This window comes from Musa acuminata, chromosome BXJ3-5 (genome assembly GCF_036884655.1).
Source record: "Musa acuminata AAA Group cultivar baxijiao chromosome BXJ3-5, Cavendish_Baxijiao_AAA, whole genome shotgun sequence".
In the NCBI taxonomy this organism is placed as follows: domain Eukaryota; kingdom Viridiplantae; phylum Streptophyta; class Magnoliopsida; order Zingiberales; family Musaceae; genus Musa; species Musa acuminata.
Window position 1 is genome coordinate 39683149 of NC_088353.1, and position 16136 is coordinate 39699284.

Below are 16136 nucleotides of genomic sequence, written 5' to 3' on the forward strand. Positions count from 1 at the left end.
TATTTTCGAGATAAAAGAACATAATTTATTTGAGTCTTTTAGATAAATACAAGATTAAAGATGAAATTCTAATATTTGGGTCCTAGAAAATTTATACCATCTCTCTAAAAGAAGTACACTTAAAAGGCTACAAGGAGAGAGATTTCTCTTCCGCCATTCATTTGGTTCCATGGCAGGTTTATTTAGATTTTAGAGAAGTCCTAATTAAATTTTTTAGTGGATTAGGATTTAGATTTTAGAGAAGTCCTAATTAATTTTTTTAGTGGATTAGGATTTAGATTAAGATTAAGATTAAGGATTCAAGAAGGAAGAATAGGGTTTATTCCTTTGGTAAGAGAGAGATGTAAGACATTTAGGGTAGCTGGTTTTTCGCTTAAGAGAAAAATTCTTGAGTTAAAGGATATGGTTTTTTTTTTTTTCCTATAGATAGAAAATTGTCATGCATCCATTTTTCTTTATTTATTGGTATCTATTATTTTTTTTTTTTTAAATTTTTCTTACAAAATGCACCATTGTATTTCTTACTGAATAAATGAACAGTTATGATAACTGGAAATCACTTGTGGATGATTTTTGTTCGTTTCATGAAGTTCAGGGTTTATATTTCCTTCATTAAACACCTTGTGATAATTGTTTCCAAAAAATATGAAACTTGATTCAAACTACATTATTCAAAAAATAAAAAGATAATGCAGATAAAGTGCTGAAATAAGTTAAAATGTTCTTTGACCACTTAGTTCATTGTTTTCTTTAATAAGAGAAGCCCTCCAATAAAACATAACGAAAGCCGAAAGCCAAAAGCAATGAGCATAGATTCTTTGAAATTATCTTTTTATGCAGTCCAACTTTCAACTCCCTGGATGCTTCCTTTGATCTTTCTTTAAGTTCGTCATTATCCCTTCCATTTAGGCGGCTGATGACCACTCGCTCTTCCACTAGAAAGAGGAGTTGTTGGATCGCTTTTGGCATACAACAACAAGACTCTGCCCACTCGTCAGTTGTTCACACATTGGAGACAGAAGCAGCAGTAAATTTCTCTTTCTTTTGGAGTGAAGCCATGTTCATAAACAATAAACCATATAACCATTTGACCTAATCTCCTCTTTTTGTTTTCGTTTGCCTTTGTAATCTTGAGAGCATTTCAAAGTCTCTAAGAACTTTTGGGGTCCAGGCATCGTGAAGGATTCCCAGAGCCAAAGGCCACGCTGAGTTGTTCTGTGATTCCTATTCCTCAACCCACCAATTAAAATATTTTTTTCTTCCTACAACATTTAGCAACAATGTGTTAGGGGCACCCACTTAAGTCCATTTAGAAACGGTCGATGGGACCATGAGAGGCTTTGGACCTCTCTGCTACATCGCCGAAGCCCAACCTCAACATGGATATTAGGGTCAAAGAGGTAAATGAGGTGCTATCAAACAAGTTAATCATGTCAGGTTTTTCGTTAACCACTTGACAACAGCATCATGGCCACATCATAAACAATGTGATCTCAAAAGGTTCCACGGGTAGCAGCAACACGTTACATGCAATACCGGATATTATCATTGTTTTTGCTACTGACGAAATACTAGCAACACCGCTCAAAGAGAACCAGGTAAATTTTAGAAAAACTTAATTATCAGCAGCATGCTAAGCGTATATACAATACTGCCTGTATATACAATAACTAGAACTACGACAGACTTCTGGTATAGAAATTCACAGAGAGACCAGAAACCAAAAAAAAGAAAAACAGCTCCAACAATCCCGTTTTGTCCATCACCTACCTACATGTTGACTTGTGTAGGTTCTTCTGGATTCATTTTAATGACTTGAGTCAGAACCAGGGGTGCCATGTTGGATCCATCATGCATAGGTTCCTCGGTTCCAAGGCTGCTTCCACCAGATCTGTGACACCTCTTTGTACAGATTGCGGGGGGTCAGTAGTGTTATCATCCTAAAACAAAAAAGATATAATTTGTCAGAAAATGCCGTAATCTGGGAGTGCGAGAGCTAACATAACACAGCATTTTCTAACCTTGCGCAGCCAAAAGCATATACTACCAGATCAAATCTAATCATAATAGCCTAACAATTTTTTTTGAACCAGCCATTGACAAATAAGCTAGAAAAGTATACGCCTTACATAAAAGGTTCCAAAACCAGTGTAGCAACACACATTACAACAATGATTATGTGCATATATCAGTTCTATATACTCTGGATATTCCCGTGGCAGCAGTGTAGCCTTGAGCTTTATTGGAGTATGCAACACTAGGACCATGTTTTAAGGATTAGGCCATGCATTGAAATCCAGCCTCAAGTACCCATCTTTAAATCATTGTCTTCCCACATTCTCATAATTTAAATGCATCAAAATTATTCCCAGAAGCAAATAATTTTAAATAGCTACTAAGGAAAGCAAACAGCAGGGACTTAAGGAACATACCTCTTCAGGAAAACACTGTGGTGCTATTGCTTTAATACGTACAATCACATGGTCAACATTGGTTGTCACCTTCTGCTCCAAATCCAGTGGGTTGATCCCCCCTGCAGCGACTGGCGCTGGAGGAATTCCTAGCGGCCTTCTCCATGACCATGACAGCAGTTCATCTCGGAAAAACATGGCAAGATGATGCCATATATGCTGGCTTTGCTGGACCAAGTAAATATATTAGTACATACTTGGTAAAGACAAGGAGATGAACACAACACGAGCCATCAAATATATAATTGATAAATAAATCGGTAACAGCTAAATGACCACCACAAATACTGTTTTCCTGATATTGAACTTTTTATTGTTTTTGTTCTTTTTCTATGATATATATATATATATATATATATATGTATTAATTAAACTGCTGGAATCATGTTTCACACAACTTATGTGCAACTACCAACCACCTAGGAAGAATGGAAAAGAAAAGAACATACTTTTGGTGAAATTACGGACTGTGCAGCAGCACATATTGCAGATACAATAAGTCCCTCTACTCCAAACTGGGAGAAGAAAGATTGCATGTTTCTGGTCAGTCTGAAGGGAACTGGTTCATTAAACTCGATCATTCCATTTCCATCATAAGCTTCAAGAATCCCCCAAAAGGTAAAAACAATTAGTTTCAGAAAACAGAGAGTTTAATCACTTTCTATTATCCAAATGACTACTCCAGCTTACCAGGATGAAAATCAGTTTGGAATATCTTGCCAGTATTTTTCGCAAATAGAATCTTGTTTGGGGACCTGCCCCCAATCTGCAGCATGTATGATATAAAACAAGAGAGCGCCAATTGGATGGCAAATTGTTTCTTGAAGGTCCAAAGATGGTTACCACTTGGGAGTGTCTTATACATGTATTGAGAAAATATGTTATCGTTGACCCCATTTTTGGTAATTTCATTATATGCCTGCAGACGTAACTCCAAAACAGCCTCAGGTGTGACCTGTCCTGAGATGGCCTGGTTGAGATGTTCTTTAAAAAGTGTGATGGGCATATCAGCCTCCTTATTGTGCCGTGCACAATTGATCTCATAGACCTCAAGAAACGAGCTATACATCAGGTCATCCTCCACCATGCGTACCTGAGAATAGGAACAGTTACTTCTAAGACAACTGCCACAAATAATTTGCAACAAGGCAAACAAATAGAAGTTCATTTATAACAAGAAAGGTGATTAAAAACATGAAAGAAAGTGAAAAAAACGGTTACTTTTCTAAACCACTACAAGTACGAGAAAAAAGTGAAGAAACAAAAGATGTTCACCTGTGACCAAACAGGTATTATTATTGGGGTATGAATGGTCAGATGGCGGCGCCTCGATTCCTTGTGTTTATCAAACATCCTGTTCAACACCCGAAAGATCTGAAGCATGCGTTCGTCACTCCTAGCATTTGGAGTTAATGATGTCTGGACGATGAAATGGCGCTGAGAACCATCAGATCCTATAAGTGTAAGGCGGCGAAAGCTGCTTCCATGCCTCCGTACAATAGGAATATCAGCTCCAACCCTGTCTAACTTTACTGTATGATCAGGTGCAACTTCCTGCAACACAATCGAATCTTAAAATGCATGCTGTGCAATTAAAAGACATCTTGATTAATATTAACATGACACCAGCTTGCAAATTTATACCAACCTGGTCAGTGAAATACTGGCCTGGCATTTCCACATCAACAACATGAAAATCATGCAGTACTTTACTCTCTTCTTCGAGTTTCAAAACAGCAGGAAATCTATCCTCAACATTGCTCTGAAGAACATTCTTCCAGTGTTTCAACCGTTCTGTCAACTCAGAAAGTGTAGCAGGAAAAGTTGCTGCTCTCTCCGGATCAAGATCACGTTCAAATTCCTGTTTATATTCTCTAACAAACTCAACATGCTTGTTCACTGCATCAGCTGAAAAACAGGCTCTGCAAACACCAGACAGTTCCTTCTTCAAAGATTGTGGTACCTCTCCAGTAGTAGCTGTAGGATACTTGTAACAACGATGAAGCAACGCATTAACCACTGCTAAAAGTCGTTCTTCGGGAAGCGTAACGAATCTTGAACCAATTTCAGAAAGTAAAACCTGAAAGGTCAGAAAGGCCATTGTTAAACTAACCAAAATAAGTAGTCCAACCAGTTCTAACATCAACTTACGAAAATATCCAAAACTTGTAGACACAGCAGTCTATCTGCTTTCCTGAAATCTGTCTAGAAGCAAAATGTTTAAGCAAATCTGAAAAGTGACCTGATACTTCTCACATTAACAGAAGCATATTTCATAAGCTTCAAAAGTTTAATGGTTATGCATCACAAGTTGTTTGAAGATTGCTTAATCAATCAGCATACTAAATCATCCACTTGAGTAATCAAAAGCTGCTCTTAGTCAAGCTTACAGTAAACATCTATCCATCAGAAAAACAAAGAACAATCTTCCCTCTCACCAACTATGATACATTGCTAGAAGTAATAATGATGTAGTAATTCTACAAAAATGAAAATCAAAGAGTTTGAACATGCGTCAGTGATATTCCAGATTACTGAAGCCACAGACAACAACCAAACATGATTCTACAAGACCATGGAAGTTTTTTCTTATATAGCCACAAAACAGAGAATCTCTTAACTAGATGCAGATAATTTTGCAGCACATACACCATGGAAATTTTTTCTTATATAGCCACAAAAAAGAGAATCTCTTTTCTTTGACCTATTCAGCTCTGATATCAAACAGTCCCATTGACAAAATACCTGTTAAGAAAACACATCTTATTATGTTTTTTTTCTGCACACAATAATCATCATAGGTAAGAAGTACCCACCGAAAGACCCAGAAAATCTACCATTTATGGGTCTAGCCACATAAAGTGCCTGCAGTTATAGGCACAGGAACCAGAAATAATCCGTTTAACAATCAGCTGGATCATAGGTACGCTAGAAATGCTCCTACATGAATTTATGAGAGATTGGGCAACCATCAGAGTTGCTGGGGCTATCTATGGATCGACCATAGTTTTCCTCACTTTTTTTTTTTTTGGTTGAGTAACCTGTTCAACCCTTTTTAAGCGAGGTCCATCAGCAATGTTTCATGCCTTGATACATGATCAAGTTGTACGAGCTTTGGGAATGATTATAAGAAAAATAGCATCATTGAATTGAAAATGGGAAATTCATTGGAGAATTGTAATCCCCACCACAGTATTACATACAAAATTTGAACAAGAATACAACTTCTGCTTATTCCCAAATCCATCAACAAGTAAATGCAAGAGGACTCAAATTATTTAACAATAGATTATGACTCTCCTAGGGCACTTGCAGCACAAGAGACACTACTTAGACTAGTTAATACTAAGTACTAGAAGAATATATCTCCAAAAACAAGAACTCTATAGGTCTGATCACCCACTAAAACAGGTTCTTGTGAAAATTATTCTTTCATCCAAACTAGTAGTTTCATTATCATAAGCTCATATGAGATCTCATCGAGCAATTGCTATCAAAAATCTTCACGTGTTTTCCAACAATGACTTCTCAAATTTCTTTAGCTTGATGCATATACCAGGTGCCAAACTACATTTACCATGATCCTTAATTCCTCATGATCACCAAAGTATTACAATTCCAACAAGGTTAGTTCCAATCCTACACTAGAAGTAAAAATACAGAGACAGAGTGCTGAATGCCAAATGGAACATCATATACAGGCCAACCTACAAAACTACGTCATATACAGTGTCTAAATTACAACTCATGTTCACCGAATATTTATCTATTGCTAGTCCCCAAAAAAGAAGCCTCATTACATTCTGAGAGACTTGTTCTAGGAAGTAACATTGTGCACCTCTTATACAGTTATGTCCCATGCAAAATATCAGGGTAATAAGTAGAAAAAAATCAGAGGGCAATATGAAGACAATGAATATTTCATACCTCAAGTTCACTTGCCAAATTTTGATGCTTATTCCTAAGAGCCTCCATTATGTCTTTTGCTGCATCAAAAGCACTAGCAACGGTAGCTAAACGAAGTTCACCATTTCGTCTCAATAAGTTATGAGTGCCTTCTGCAACAGTTGGATTTTGTGGTGGTTGGTCATGTGCATTATTAACATTGCCATCCATTGCTGCAGGCCTTTCAGGTTCTTGTCCTTGAGAATTAACACCGTCATGTGAACCAGCAGTACCACTAGTTTGGGAACCTTGATGAACCTGACTTTCAGAAGTTGCTCCAAGATGAGTGGGCCCTCTTGAATTTGCATCAACCAAGTTATGTGAAGCTGCAGTATTTGCTGAGGCTGCTTGTTGCATTCGCTGCTGAGCTAATGCTATATTTCTTCCATATTCAGATTTATTAGCAAAATCACGACGTTCCATTAAATATGTACGTAGCCAGTAATACAAGGCCTGTAGATGATTTCAAGAAACATTTAATGCATAAATATATATCTATTCAAGGGAAGCATTTAAACTAATTAAAGCTACATCCTTCATGTGCTCCAAGTACCTGAGGATACACTTGAGCAATTTTTAGTAGAACAAGCTTGCAATGAGGTGCTTCACTTCTTTGCAAGGAAAGCAGAAGTTGTGGGATCCAAGAAAGCCAAACCCAATTGGGTAACTGATCTAAATATTTAGCCAATGCTCTCCCAACAGGTTCGCTTGGTGTATCAAAACTAAGAAGGTACAGAACACGAGCCAGATGGCTCCTAGAGTTTGAAACACCATACTTAATACCTTGAAAGAAGCAGCTCACAGCATATTCTAACCATAACTCATCACGTGTCTCTTTGTATATCTGAAAAAGAGAGTAATACTAACAATTAGACTTTGACAACTATTATTCATGAAATAAATGATAACATGAAATACCATGTCACAATAGTTTCCCCAGCTTATCCATCCTTTGGGTAAATGCTTAAAGAGGCTTATGGCATTGGAATATGCAAGATTGGCATTCTCACAATCATTCATCTTTAACAAGAAGTCACCTTTGATGCGAAAAATTTCTGCTTTATGTTTTACAGGAAAATATTCTAAATTAGTATTGTTGATCAAATTAAGACCACTGGTCAATTCCCCTTTCATTTCCAAATAAGCCTTTGCTTGCTCTCTTATTTTGACAAATGCTTCCTGCAAAGACAATTTTTTTAAATCAAAGAGAAAAATTAAAGCACGAAAAGGATATTCAAAACTTATCCTTAAAACATGTACCTGCACTTCCATTGTTGAATGCCCATACATCTTGTCCAGTATTTTTACACAGACATCATGAAGTCCCTGCTTACGTGCAACATGAGCAAGTTTATTAACATTCCAAGCTTTGTCTCGGTAGCCAAGATGATGAAGTTGTGGGTTTGTTTGACTAAAGTCCTTAAACGCATCTATCACGACATTGTATATCTCATTCCTCCACTGCAGTAAATCATACCAAACAGACATGCTATCCCATTCATTAGGAGTCCGTAGTCTCCAAGTCTCGAGGATATCCTTGAGCTCCCCATATGCATTATTAACATTGCCACCTGAGTTTCCTGAAGGTTGTTTGTTCCCATTTGCAATCTCCAGAAGTATTCTTGCAGATTCTTGAACCTCAACTAATTGTTGAAACTGCTGCAATAGAGGGGTTCGAGATTGGACAGAAAATTCAGGCAACTGCCACCATTGCTCCAATGCAAGCTCAACACCTTTGACTACAATATTTTCAGCTTCTCCAACACCATTGGTACTCCTATCATGAAGTGCAAAAAACGCTTGAGCTAGACGAACCTTAGTCGTCTCCTCTACTTGAGCCTTAGGTATTACATTTTCCTTCATATAAGCCCAGTCAGGAACCTTCCATAGGCAATCAAGAAGAATTTCATAATTTTCTACACTCTTTCCAAAATCTTCCAAGACTTCCCACTGACTTAATTGGCTAGCACAGTAAAGCCACTGTTCTTCCCAAAGACACATCTCTGCCTTAGGAACTGTGTTGTTGTATGTACCTTGTGTTGCCTTGATCATGGCCTGATAAAAAAGGCTTTGAGCCCGCTGCCAATAACCATGCTGAACAAGTGACAACCCGGCTCTTGTTTCAGAAGTGATTGATCTTCTTTTCCACAATCCACACCTCATATCTTCTTCATTAAGAAGTCTATAAAGCTCTGCCAATGACTCAGAACATTTTGCATCATTCATGAACAACATGACATGACTCTCTAGTAGAGCTAGTGAAATATGCCAAGCATTGTAAGTCTTGCCAATATATTTGATGAGCTCACTCGGCATCCGAGGTTGGGGGTGGCTCAAATGAAGCCCTTCAAGGAGTGCTTGCACGACATTGGGTCTGCTACCTTGCTGCTTTTTGTGGTAATCTTTTGACAGAAGAGTTATCATGGGCTTAGCAAGAGCAACTTGCTCGTCTTTATGTAAAGTCACCCAAACAATTGGAAAGACTAAAACCCACATATGATATGCAACATTAGCATCAGCATAGGCTACTTCTCTTAGTGGAATCACAAGATCAGCCACCTACATGAAAAACAAAAAACACAAAAATAATATATATATATATATATATATATAAACATATATACATAAAGAAAGGAGAAGATTGGTAAATGGTAGGGAAAGGCATTAGACCCAAAAGAACCCCAAAAATAGGTTAAACAGTTCAAGGCAGCCAAGACACCAACCTGAAGTTTGCACATCTCTGTCAAAAATAGTGCATGTCTAGCCACAAGAGAATCAAATGTAAGAGAAGCCCCATCTGAACAATCTGATATATCAGATGCTGAGTGCTGAACCACAGTCATGTCAGGAAAAGTGCCTGATGCCAAAAGTGGTGGCACTCGTGCAGAATTTGGTGCTAGCATGATAGGTTCATTCTCTACTAAGATAGCTAACAGAAGGTCAAGTCCCTGTTTCAGCCAAAAAGCATCGCTTACAGCTTCCCAGTCCTGAATTTGGATGATAAAATGAAGTCTGTTAAACAGTGTTTTTCCAAGTGATTCATGATATAGCATGAAGAACCGCTGTCTAACTTCTGGATCTTTTGCTCTTAGACCAAGCATATATTGTCTTTCAACCTTTTGGAACACTTCTTGGCGAAGGGGCACCGGATACCTGCTAAGCATTAAAAAGGCAATGACAAAAGAAAAGATATTTTAATCTAAACAAGTAAACAGATGTTGCATTCCATACTTGCTTGAGTCTGCACAAAGCTCATATAGAAGTTGTAAGTATTTTCCATCCCATTCTTCTTGCACAGCTGGAGGAAAGTTCTTTCTATCAACTAATGAAAGCTTTTGCAGATAGGATACTATCTCCTTCTGAGTTAGAGCAGCACTTGAAGCACCAGAGGAAGAATGCCTGTAGTCATCCTCAATCCATACCTTTATTGTGTCAAGTACACACAAAAGTACACTGGAATCTGTGCCCTTCTCAGACAGCAGCACGTTAAGTATCTGACCAATTAACCGTTTACATTCAGGAGAATGCATAACTCGTTCACTTACAAGGCTTAGGACACATTTCATGTTCGAGATCACAGAAGCTGAGTCAGCTGTTGCACGTGAACTGACTGATGAATCCAGATCTGCCCTCTGTCCCTGAAAAAATGATCAAGGATAAGAATGGATGCTGATGCATATAAATCATATTTCAACAATGAGATCATAACAAATTTGAGTCATTGTAAAACTTTTCACCGATTAATTATTATAACTTGACATAATTCAACAATCCAATCTTATAATTATCTAGCAGTAACAACTAATAAGCGCTAGAATAGAAACTTCAGAAAAATTGTAAAATTCTTGGAAGCTTAAAAATATAAGAGATTAATAAGCATGGATACCCATAATAAAATAGCATTTGGGAAAGCACGATCAATCTACAGGGATAATAGAATAACAAGAAAGTGTGGATACACAAAGAATAAGTCAGAACATTATGATGATATAGGGTTGCTCTTGGTGTTACAATCAAGTTGTTTCTTTGCAACCTAGGTGATTAAAAAATAATTTTGTTTGTATGGGTAAGACTGCATTGATAGAAGTCTTACGCACTAGGCCACCATTTTTTTATCTATTTAGAACATTATGGTGATATGACTGTCTAATTCAGAAGTTCCACCAACAATGTAAAGTTCATACAACCATTGAAAATGTATCCTCCATCAATAAAGCAAGTATGGCATATTGCATCCGTTGACACCCAAAGCATATGGCAATCATTACAATATCAAACCTAGTTAATTACCACTCCTATTTCTGCAAGAAATCAAATTTTAGAACACCTATTTATCATCATCCAGCAATAGGCTTACCAGAGACCCTATTTACAAGTGCAGGTTTATATGGGAAAAATGACTATAAATTCGTCAAGGGCTAAGGTTAGCACAGAAAAAGTTCAATGTAACATAAGAGATGCAGCTACGAAGAAATCTTCAGAAGAAAAAAGTGCAAAACCATTTTATGCATGTCAAAAAAAATTTCCAGAACAAGCAAATTAAATCCAGGATTGATAATGCAAATATTCAAATTTTAAATATAACGGAAATATGATTGCTAATATAACCATTTTAAATTGGAATTGCAAAGTACTTGTTTCGTTATCATACATTTGAAAGAATTAATTTCATATGAAACTGCCTGAAAAGTACTGCCATTTAAATTAGACAGAGTTGCAACTTTGACAACCATGAGAAACATACATTTCTATTAACAATTGATGTTCATTAAATTTATATGTTCCTAAAACTTATAAGCAAATTCCAGGCCCTGAACAAGGTTGCTAAGTACCCATGAAGATCATCCTTTATTTACATTAAGAGGAAAAATTATTTTCAGGAGTCATTTATTAATATTTCTCAATGCCTATTAGAAGGCATATTTCTATCAAATTACAGGGGTTTCTACTCTTAAGAAAGCAAAATTGGCAAAGTGTAACTCTAAGGAATTGACTGGTTAGTCCCACAGCAATGCAGGTTTACCGTTTTCTCTGGTCCAACCTGATGGGCAAGGCAGAAAAAATGGGCTGGCATAGCATGTGGCATGGTATGTGTGGACCATGCAGTGTCGTTGGTCATGGTCATTGACCAATAAACACTGTCCACGTAGAAATGGCCAGGGCTCCAATGGGTATGTTATCAGCCCCATAACCCAATCGGAGAATGGTTGCACAACTGACTTAAGCAAACCTTCTCATGTAATCTTCTAATAGAGAAATCAGAAATGCTCTTCGAAATTACCAGTTCAATAAAAAAAAGTATGGTCCACAAGGCAAAGAGAATAATGAGGATCATTCTAAAAAATAAACAAAATGGAAACATAAAAGAAAATATATATGGCTAAGAAAACAAGAATCATAGCACCAATAAATCTGAACTGATTTTGTAAGCTCCAAAAGATTACAAGTTTGTGGCTCTGATAGTGGTAAGAAACATCATTTACAAAAGAGTAAAAAAAAGAACTATATATAAGGAGAGTACTAATTAGAAAATAAACTACGGAACTGAATACCAAAGAACTTAAGGAAAAAACCTGAAAAAAAAAATTAGGATATCATACTTGTCTGACATGTGAACCAGAAGATGATCCCATATCTCGTGCTAGGCGTTGAAGTACACGAAGCAACAAGGGAATGAATGGATCAATAAAATTCTTCTGAACTTCAGTCAGGGTCTTAACGACAAAGAGAGCAAAAGTTATCATTGAGTTAGCATTGCTAACTTCAAGAGATATCTGAGGAGCTGTCACCGCAGCTAGATGTTTCTGTACAAGCTCTCCAACCCTTTGGTATAGTATCTTCACATCTTGTGGGGTACTAGCCACATCAAGTGGAAAAGCACTAAAAACCATTTTCAGCAAGGAACAAAGCGACTTCCCAGCATCCAAGGTTTTACTGTTAAAACAAGGCTCCAATATCTGCAAAACAATTTAAGTTTAAAACTCTAAAAGTTTAACAGTAGTAAATCCTACAATAATGGCACCTGTGAAATGTGATTTATGTTGTTGCGGATGAACAGGCGTGGCTGCTTCTCCAAGACCTTGTTCATGACATCAAGACCCTGTGCAAGAGCAGTTGCCGGGTCTTTTGATTGAGAAGGTGGAAGATGTCCAAGCAACTTCTCGAGATAATTGAACTTAACATTGGCATTTGGCCAGACCTCCAAAGCTTGCGTTAGTAGCTCCAAAGCTTGTTTATACATAGAGGTGGATTCCTTATCCTTAGGTTCTATCACCAATGCAACCTGCTTTGCAAAAAAGATTTGAAATTTTGATTGCACAAAGCATTATAAAATGTTCAAACAGGTGATGGTGCAATTGATGTATTTTGCATCTAGGAGTAGATGCTGAAGGCAAAATGTAAGATACCATAAAGAGAAAACGGCCACATACTCAAGATTTTATTTCCTAATTTTTGTTTATTAATGAAACATGGACACACAATACTGTTGGACAATAATTTCATTCGTCTAAACAAAAAAAAGCAGGCTCATCTTACTCATCGTTCACAAAGATTGGTTGATAAAAAAGGAGAGTGGCGTCGATGGTCTGTGTGATCACTGTATGTTCCTTAGAAACTAATAACAAACAATTTTCATAGCATAATTTGAGCACACTGTTAGCCAATGATAACTACCCAAAACCTTCTAAAAAAACTAGAATCGGAAGGAGTTATAGCATTTTGATTTACTGCAAAGAAAAAAGTAGAAAATTATTCTCACCCTAATAAGGAACGTGATAATCATCTCTTCCATTGCTGCATTTGGTTTATACTCCTCGTCAGGTTGGCCAGCAGATCCAGGTGCCTCGATGGTGGGTATAGAAGCTCCACCTGGAGACACCACATAAAGAGACTGAAGGCCAGGCTCAACCTTCACTCTCTTGCTTATATCATCAGGAAATGCAGAAGCATCTGATGATCGCTTTGAATCACCACCAACAGAAGCAGGATTTAATGCATCACCTATTTGATTAAATCCCTCGGTGCCAGGCATAACTTTCATTTCATTTTGTCTTTGTCTTTCCCAAGCAACAACCAAGCCAGCAAGTTCAATTGCAAGGCGTCTATTTTCAGAAGTGGTGTTGTATGGCAGTCCTAGCCGACTTAAAGAATTTACCATCTGCGGAACAAATTGTGCTCGACAGCTATAGAAGAGGTCTGCATGCCGCACAATAAGCTGAAAGATGTGTATCATATTAGGAATTGAATGACCTTCCTCAACTAGTATTTTCTTGGTATAACGAATCCATATTGGTACACGACTTTCTCCAGGAGGTAGTCTTCGAGGAAGTGCAGGCATTAATATGTCAAGAGCCTGTTTAACCAAAAGCTTATTTTCTGGTTGGCAAGTTCGCAATAAGGCAATAAAAACCTACATGAAGAAAAGTTTCAGTTAAAAAAAATCAATTATGAAATAAACAGTGTCCAGATTTTATAATGAACTTAAAATGACAAGATACACCATACACTAACACATCTAAGAAATAAGTACTATTCCAATAAGCATTAAAATTTAAACCTACTATACAGTTCACAGATTGGATCAGAAATTTATATCCAACTGATACGATGCTAATCCTCACTTATGCAGTAGTTGTCTTTACTCTTTACCATGGTTCACCTTACTGGTCTGTACCGATAAACAGACCGATTGTTCGTACATTACGTACCGACATACTGACACATGATATGGTGGGACATACCGATAGATTGGTATGTACTGTCTATACCGGTCTCTTATCGGACTGGAATACACCGCTCATACCATGCAGTACATTGTGGACTTTGGTCTTTACTGAAAGATAAATATATGATGACTTATGAGCTTCTATATGCTTGAATTCAGATCATAACAATATCAAGTTATGTGGTGAACCAGTAAGGAACCTTCAGACTGATTACAACTAAAATTAGGAACGTCAACAGCACTTTTTGTGTATCTGGAACGATCATGATGCATAGAAGAAAGTCTTTCACCCTCCAGAGTGCTTTCCATCAGAGGTCACTAATAAATTTGCAGAGTTGTTTAAGAGTTACCTAGAGAAGTACAGATGCCAACAACAATAAGGTACAACTATGCTACCTTCAAATTCACATTTACCTAACAATATGGTGATAACATCAACGATTCTCTGAAACAACCATAGTTTATACTTAGATTTAAATACAGCTTATACCGGTTGATAACAGAGATTTTAGAAGTCCAAACGATTTTGCTCAGTTCTGGTATGGACTGTACTGTCCAGTAAGCTTGCAATACCAGGCTTACAGAATGGTAAACATATTGGTAATGAACTGCATTATGTGATAAGCTTACTGCACAGTGCAATAACTTTGTTTTTTATTTTTTGACAGCTGCCACAGCTATCCCTTTTTTATTTTCTCTTCCATTCTCTCTCTCATGCCCTCCCTCCCTCTTTGTCCCATCCTCCACCTCTTGCCCACCTTATTGACATTTGCCACCACCACCACCTCTGCCCCGCTGCGTAGCCAAGGTTTCCTCCTCGTCCTGGATGCTGGCTCCACCGCTGCTTTATCCTCTTCCCTATCTCCTACTCCTTCCGTCTTCTCTCCCTCCTCTTTCATCCACATACCATCCTGAACCAAGTCTTGGTATTTCAGTCCACAATTTGCAGCCATTGACAGGTATTAGCACTGGACCAAGATTTTAAATCTTAGTTTACAAAAGGGAATGTCCTTAGTGCACATATCACGGCAGCTGCAAACCAGCATAGGGATGTAACACAAGTCATTAGTTTCATTCTAGTTAATAACCTGATTTATTAGAACATGTCCTTTCATTTCCAACGTGGAGAATACCAATGTAGAATTAGTACTTTAAGAAAAAAATTAATTACTTTCAAATACCTCATGTAAACATGGTTAAGCAACCAAACAGACAAACAGGGAAGCCTAATGGAATCAGCCTGTACTTAAGTCCATTCCTTTTAAAAAGCTGTTCCATTTAAAAAGGACCAATTCAATTCCAGATCAACTCATGGGAACTCAATTTAGATCAAAAAAATTTTAAAATGCATGGGTTCTTGCAGCTGTCTGATTTAACCAATAAAGGAGATTGGTTTCATCCCAAAACAATTAGGAAAACCTAATCCTTCCCTTAGTCGATCACACACCCCTTCCTTCCCTCCCTCCACACACACACCCTGCACCCCCACCCCCCCTCCTTCTCCCTCTTCTCTTTCCCCCTTTTTATTTGCCTTTTCTCCCTTTGACACATCAACAAAAGCCCAGTCCACAATACCCACCCACCCTCATGCTACCCATTTTCTTGCAACCAGCCAGATCTAAAAGGCATTGAGGCCAAATGCTGTTGAGGACAGTCGCTGCTGGACCATATAGCACTACCATCTCTGGCCACATATTTTAAGCCATCCTTTGTCATATCTATGACACCATGTTTAAACCCAGCATCTTTCATGAAACCTCCTGATGATGTCTATCCCTGCTTGCAGCATGAAATCAAGTCTCCACAGAAAGAATATTAGAGAAGCTCTGATGGCATGCAAAAACAGAATCAGTCTCTGCAGAAATTTAAATTTGTGGTATGTTACCAGCTTATTGCATGAGAGGTGTCACTGACAAAAAAAGGGCAATTCAGTTCGATAAGGTTCAATATCTTAAAGCAACAGGAAACTGACGTGAAAATTTTCAATCCAATCA

The 16136-nt window shown here is 37.6% G+C and overlaps 1 protein-coding gene across 1 annotated transcript in view; it reads right to left on the bottom strand.

The window, feature by feature from the left end:
• Window positions 1-1587: 1587 nt before the first annotated feature.
• The window catches only part of LOC135638310 (uncharacterized), a 40235-nt gene continuing 25686 nt past the window's right edge, over window positions 1588-16136 (bottom strand). Inside the window, exons 22-36 of the mRNA XM_065151384.1 lie at window positions 13177-13827; window positions 12439-12699; window positions 12017-12373; window positions 9648-10054; window positions 9140-9569; window positions 7677-8975; window positions 7335-7595; window positions 6970-7260; window positions 6399-6869; window positions 4120-4551; window positions 3747-4025; window positions 3162-3564; window positions 2921-3069; window positions 2433-2639; window positions 1588-1940 (exon numbers count right to left, since the gene is read on the bottom strand). Of these exons, the coding sequence (XP_065007456.1) occupies window positions 1821-1940; window positions 2433-2639; window positions 2921-3069; window positions 3162-3564; window positions 3747-4025; window positions 4120-4551; window positions 6399-6869; window positions 6970-7260; window positions 7335-7595; window positions 7677-8975; window positions 9140-9569; window positions 9648-10054; window positions 12017-12373; window positions 12439-12699; window positions 13177-13827 (6018 nt within the window). The 3' untranslated portion in view covers window positions 1588-1820. The remainder of the gene's footprint in view (window positions 1941-2432; window positions 2640-2920; window positions 3070-3161; window positions 3565-3746; window positions 4026-4119; window positions 4552-6398; window positions 6870-6969; window positions 7261-7334; window positions 7596-7676; window positions 8976-9139; window positions 9570-9647; window positions 10055-12016; window positions 12374-12438; window positions 12700-13176; window positions 13828-16136) is intronic.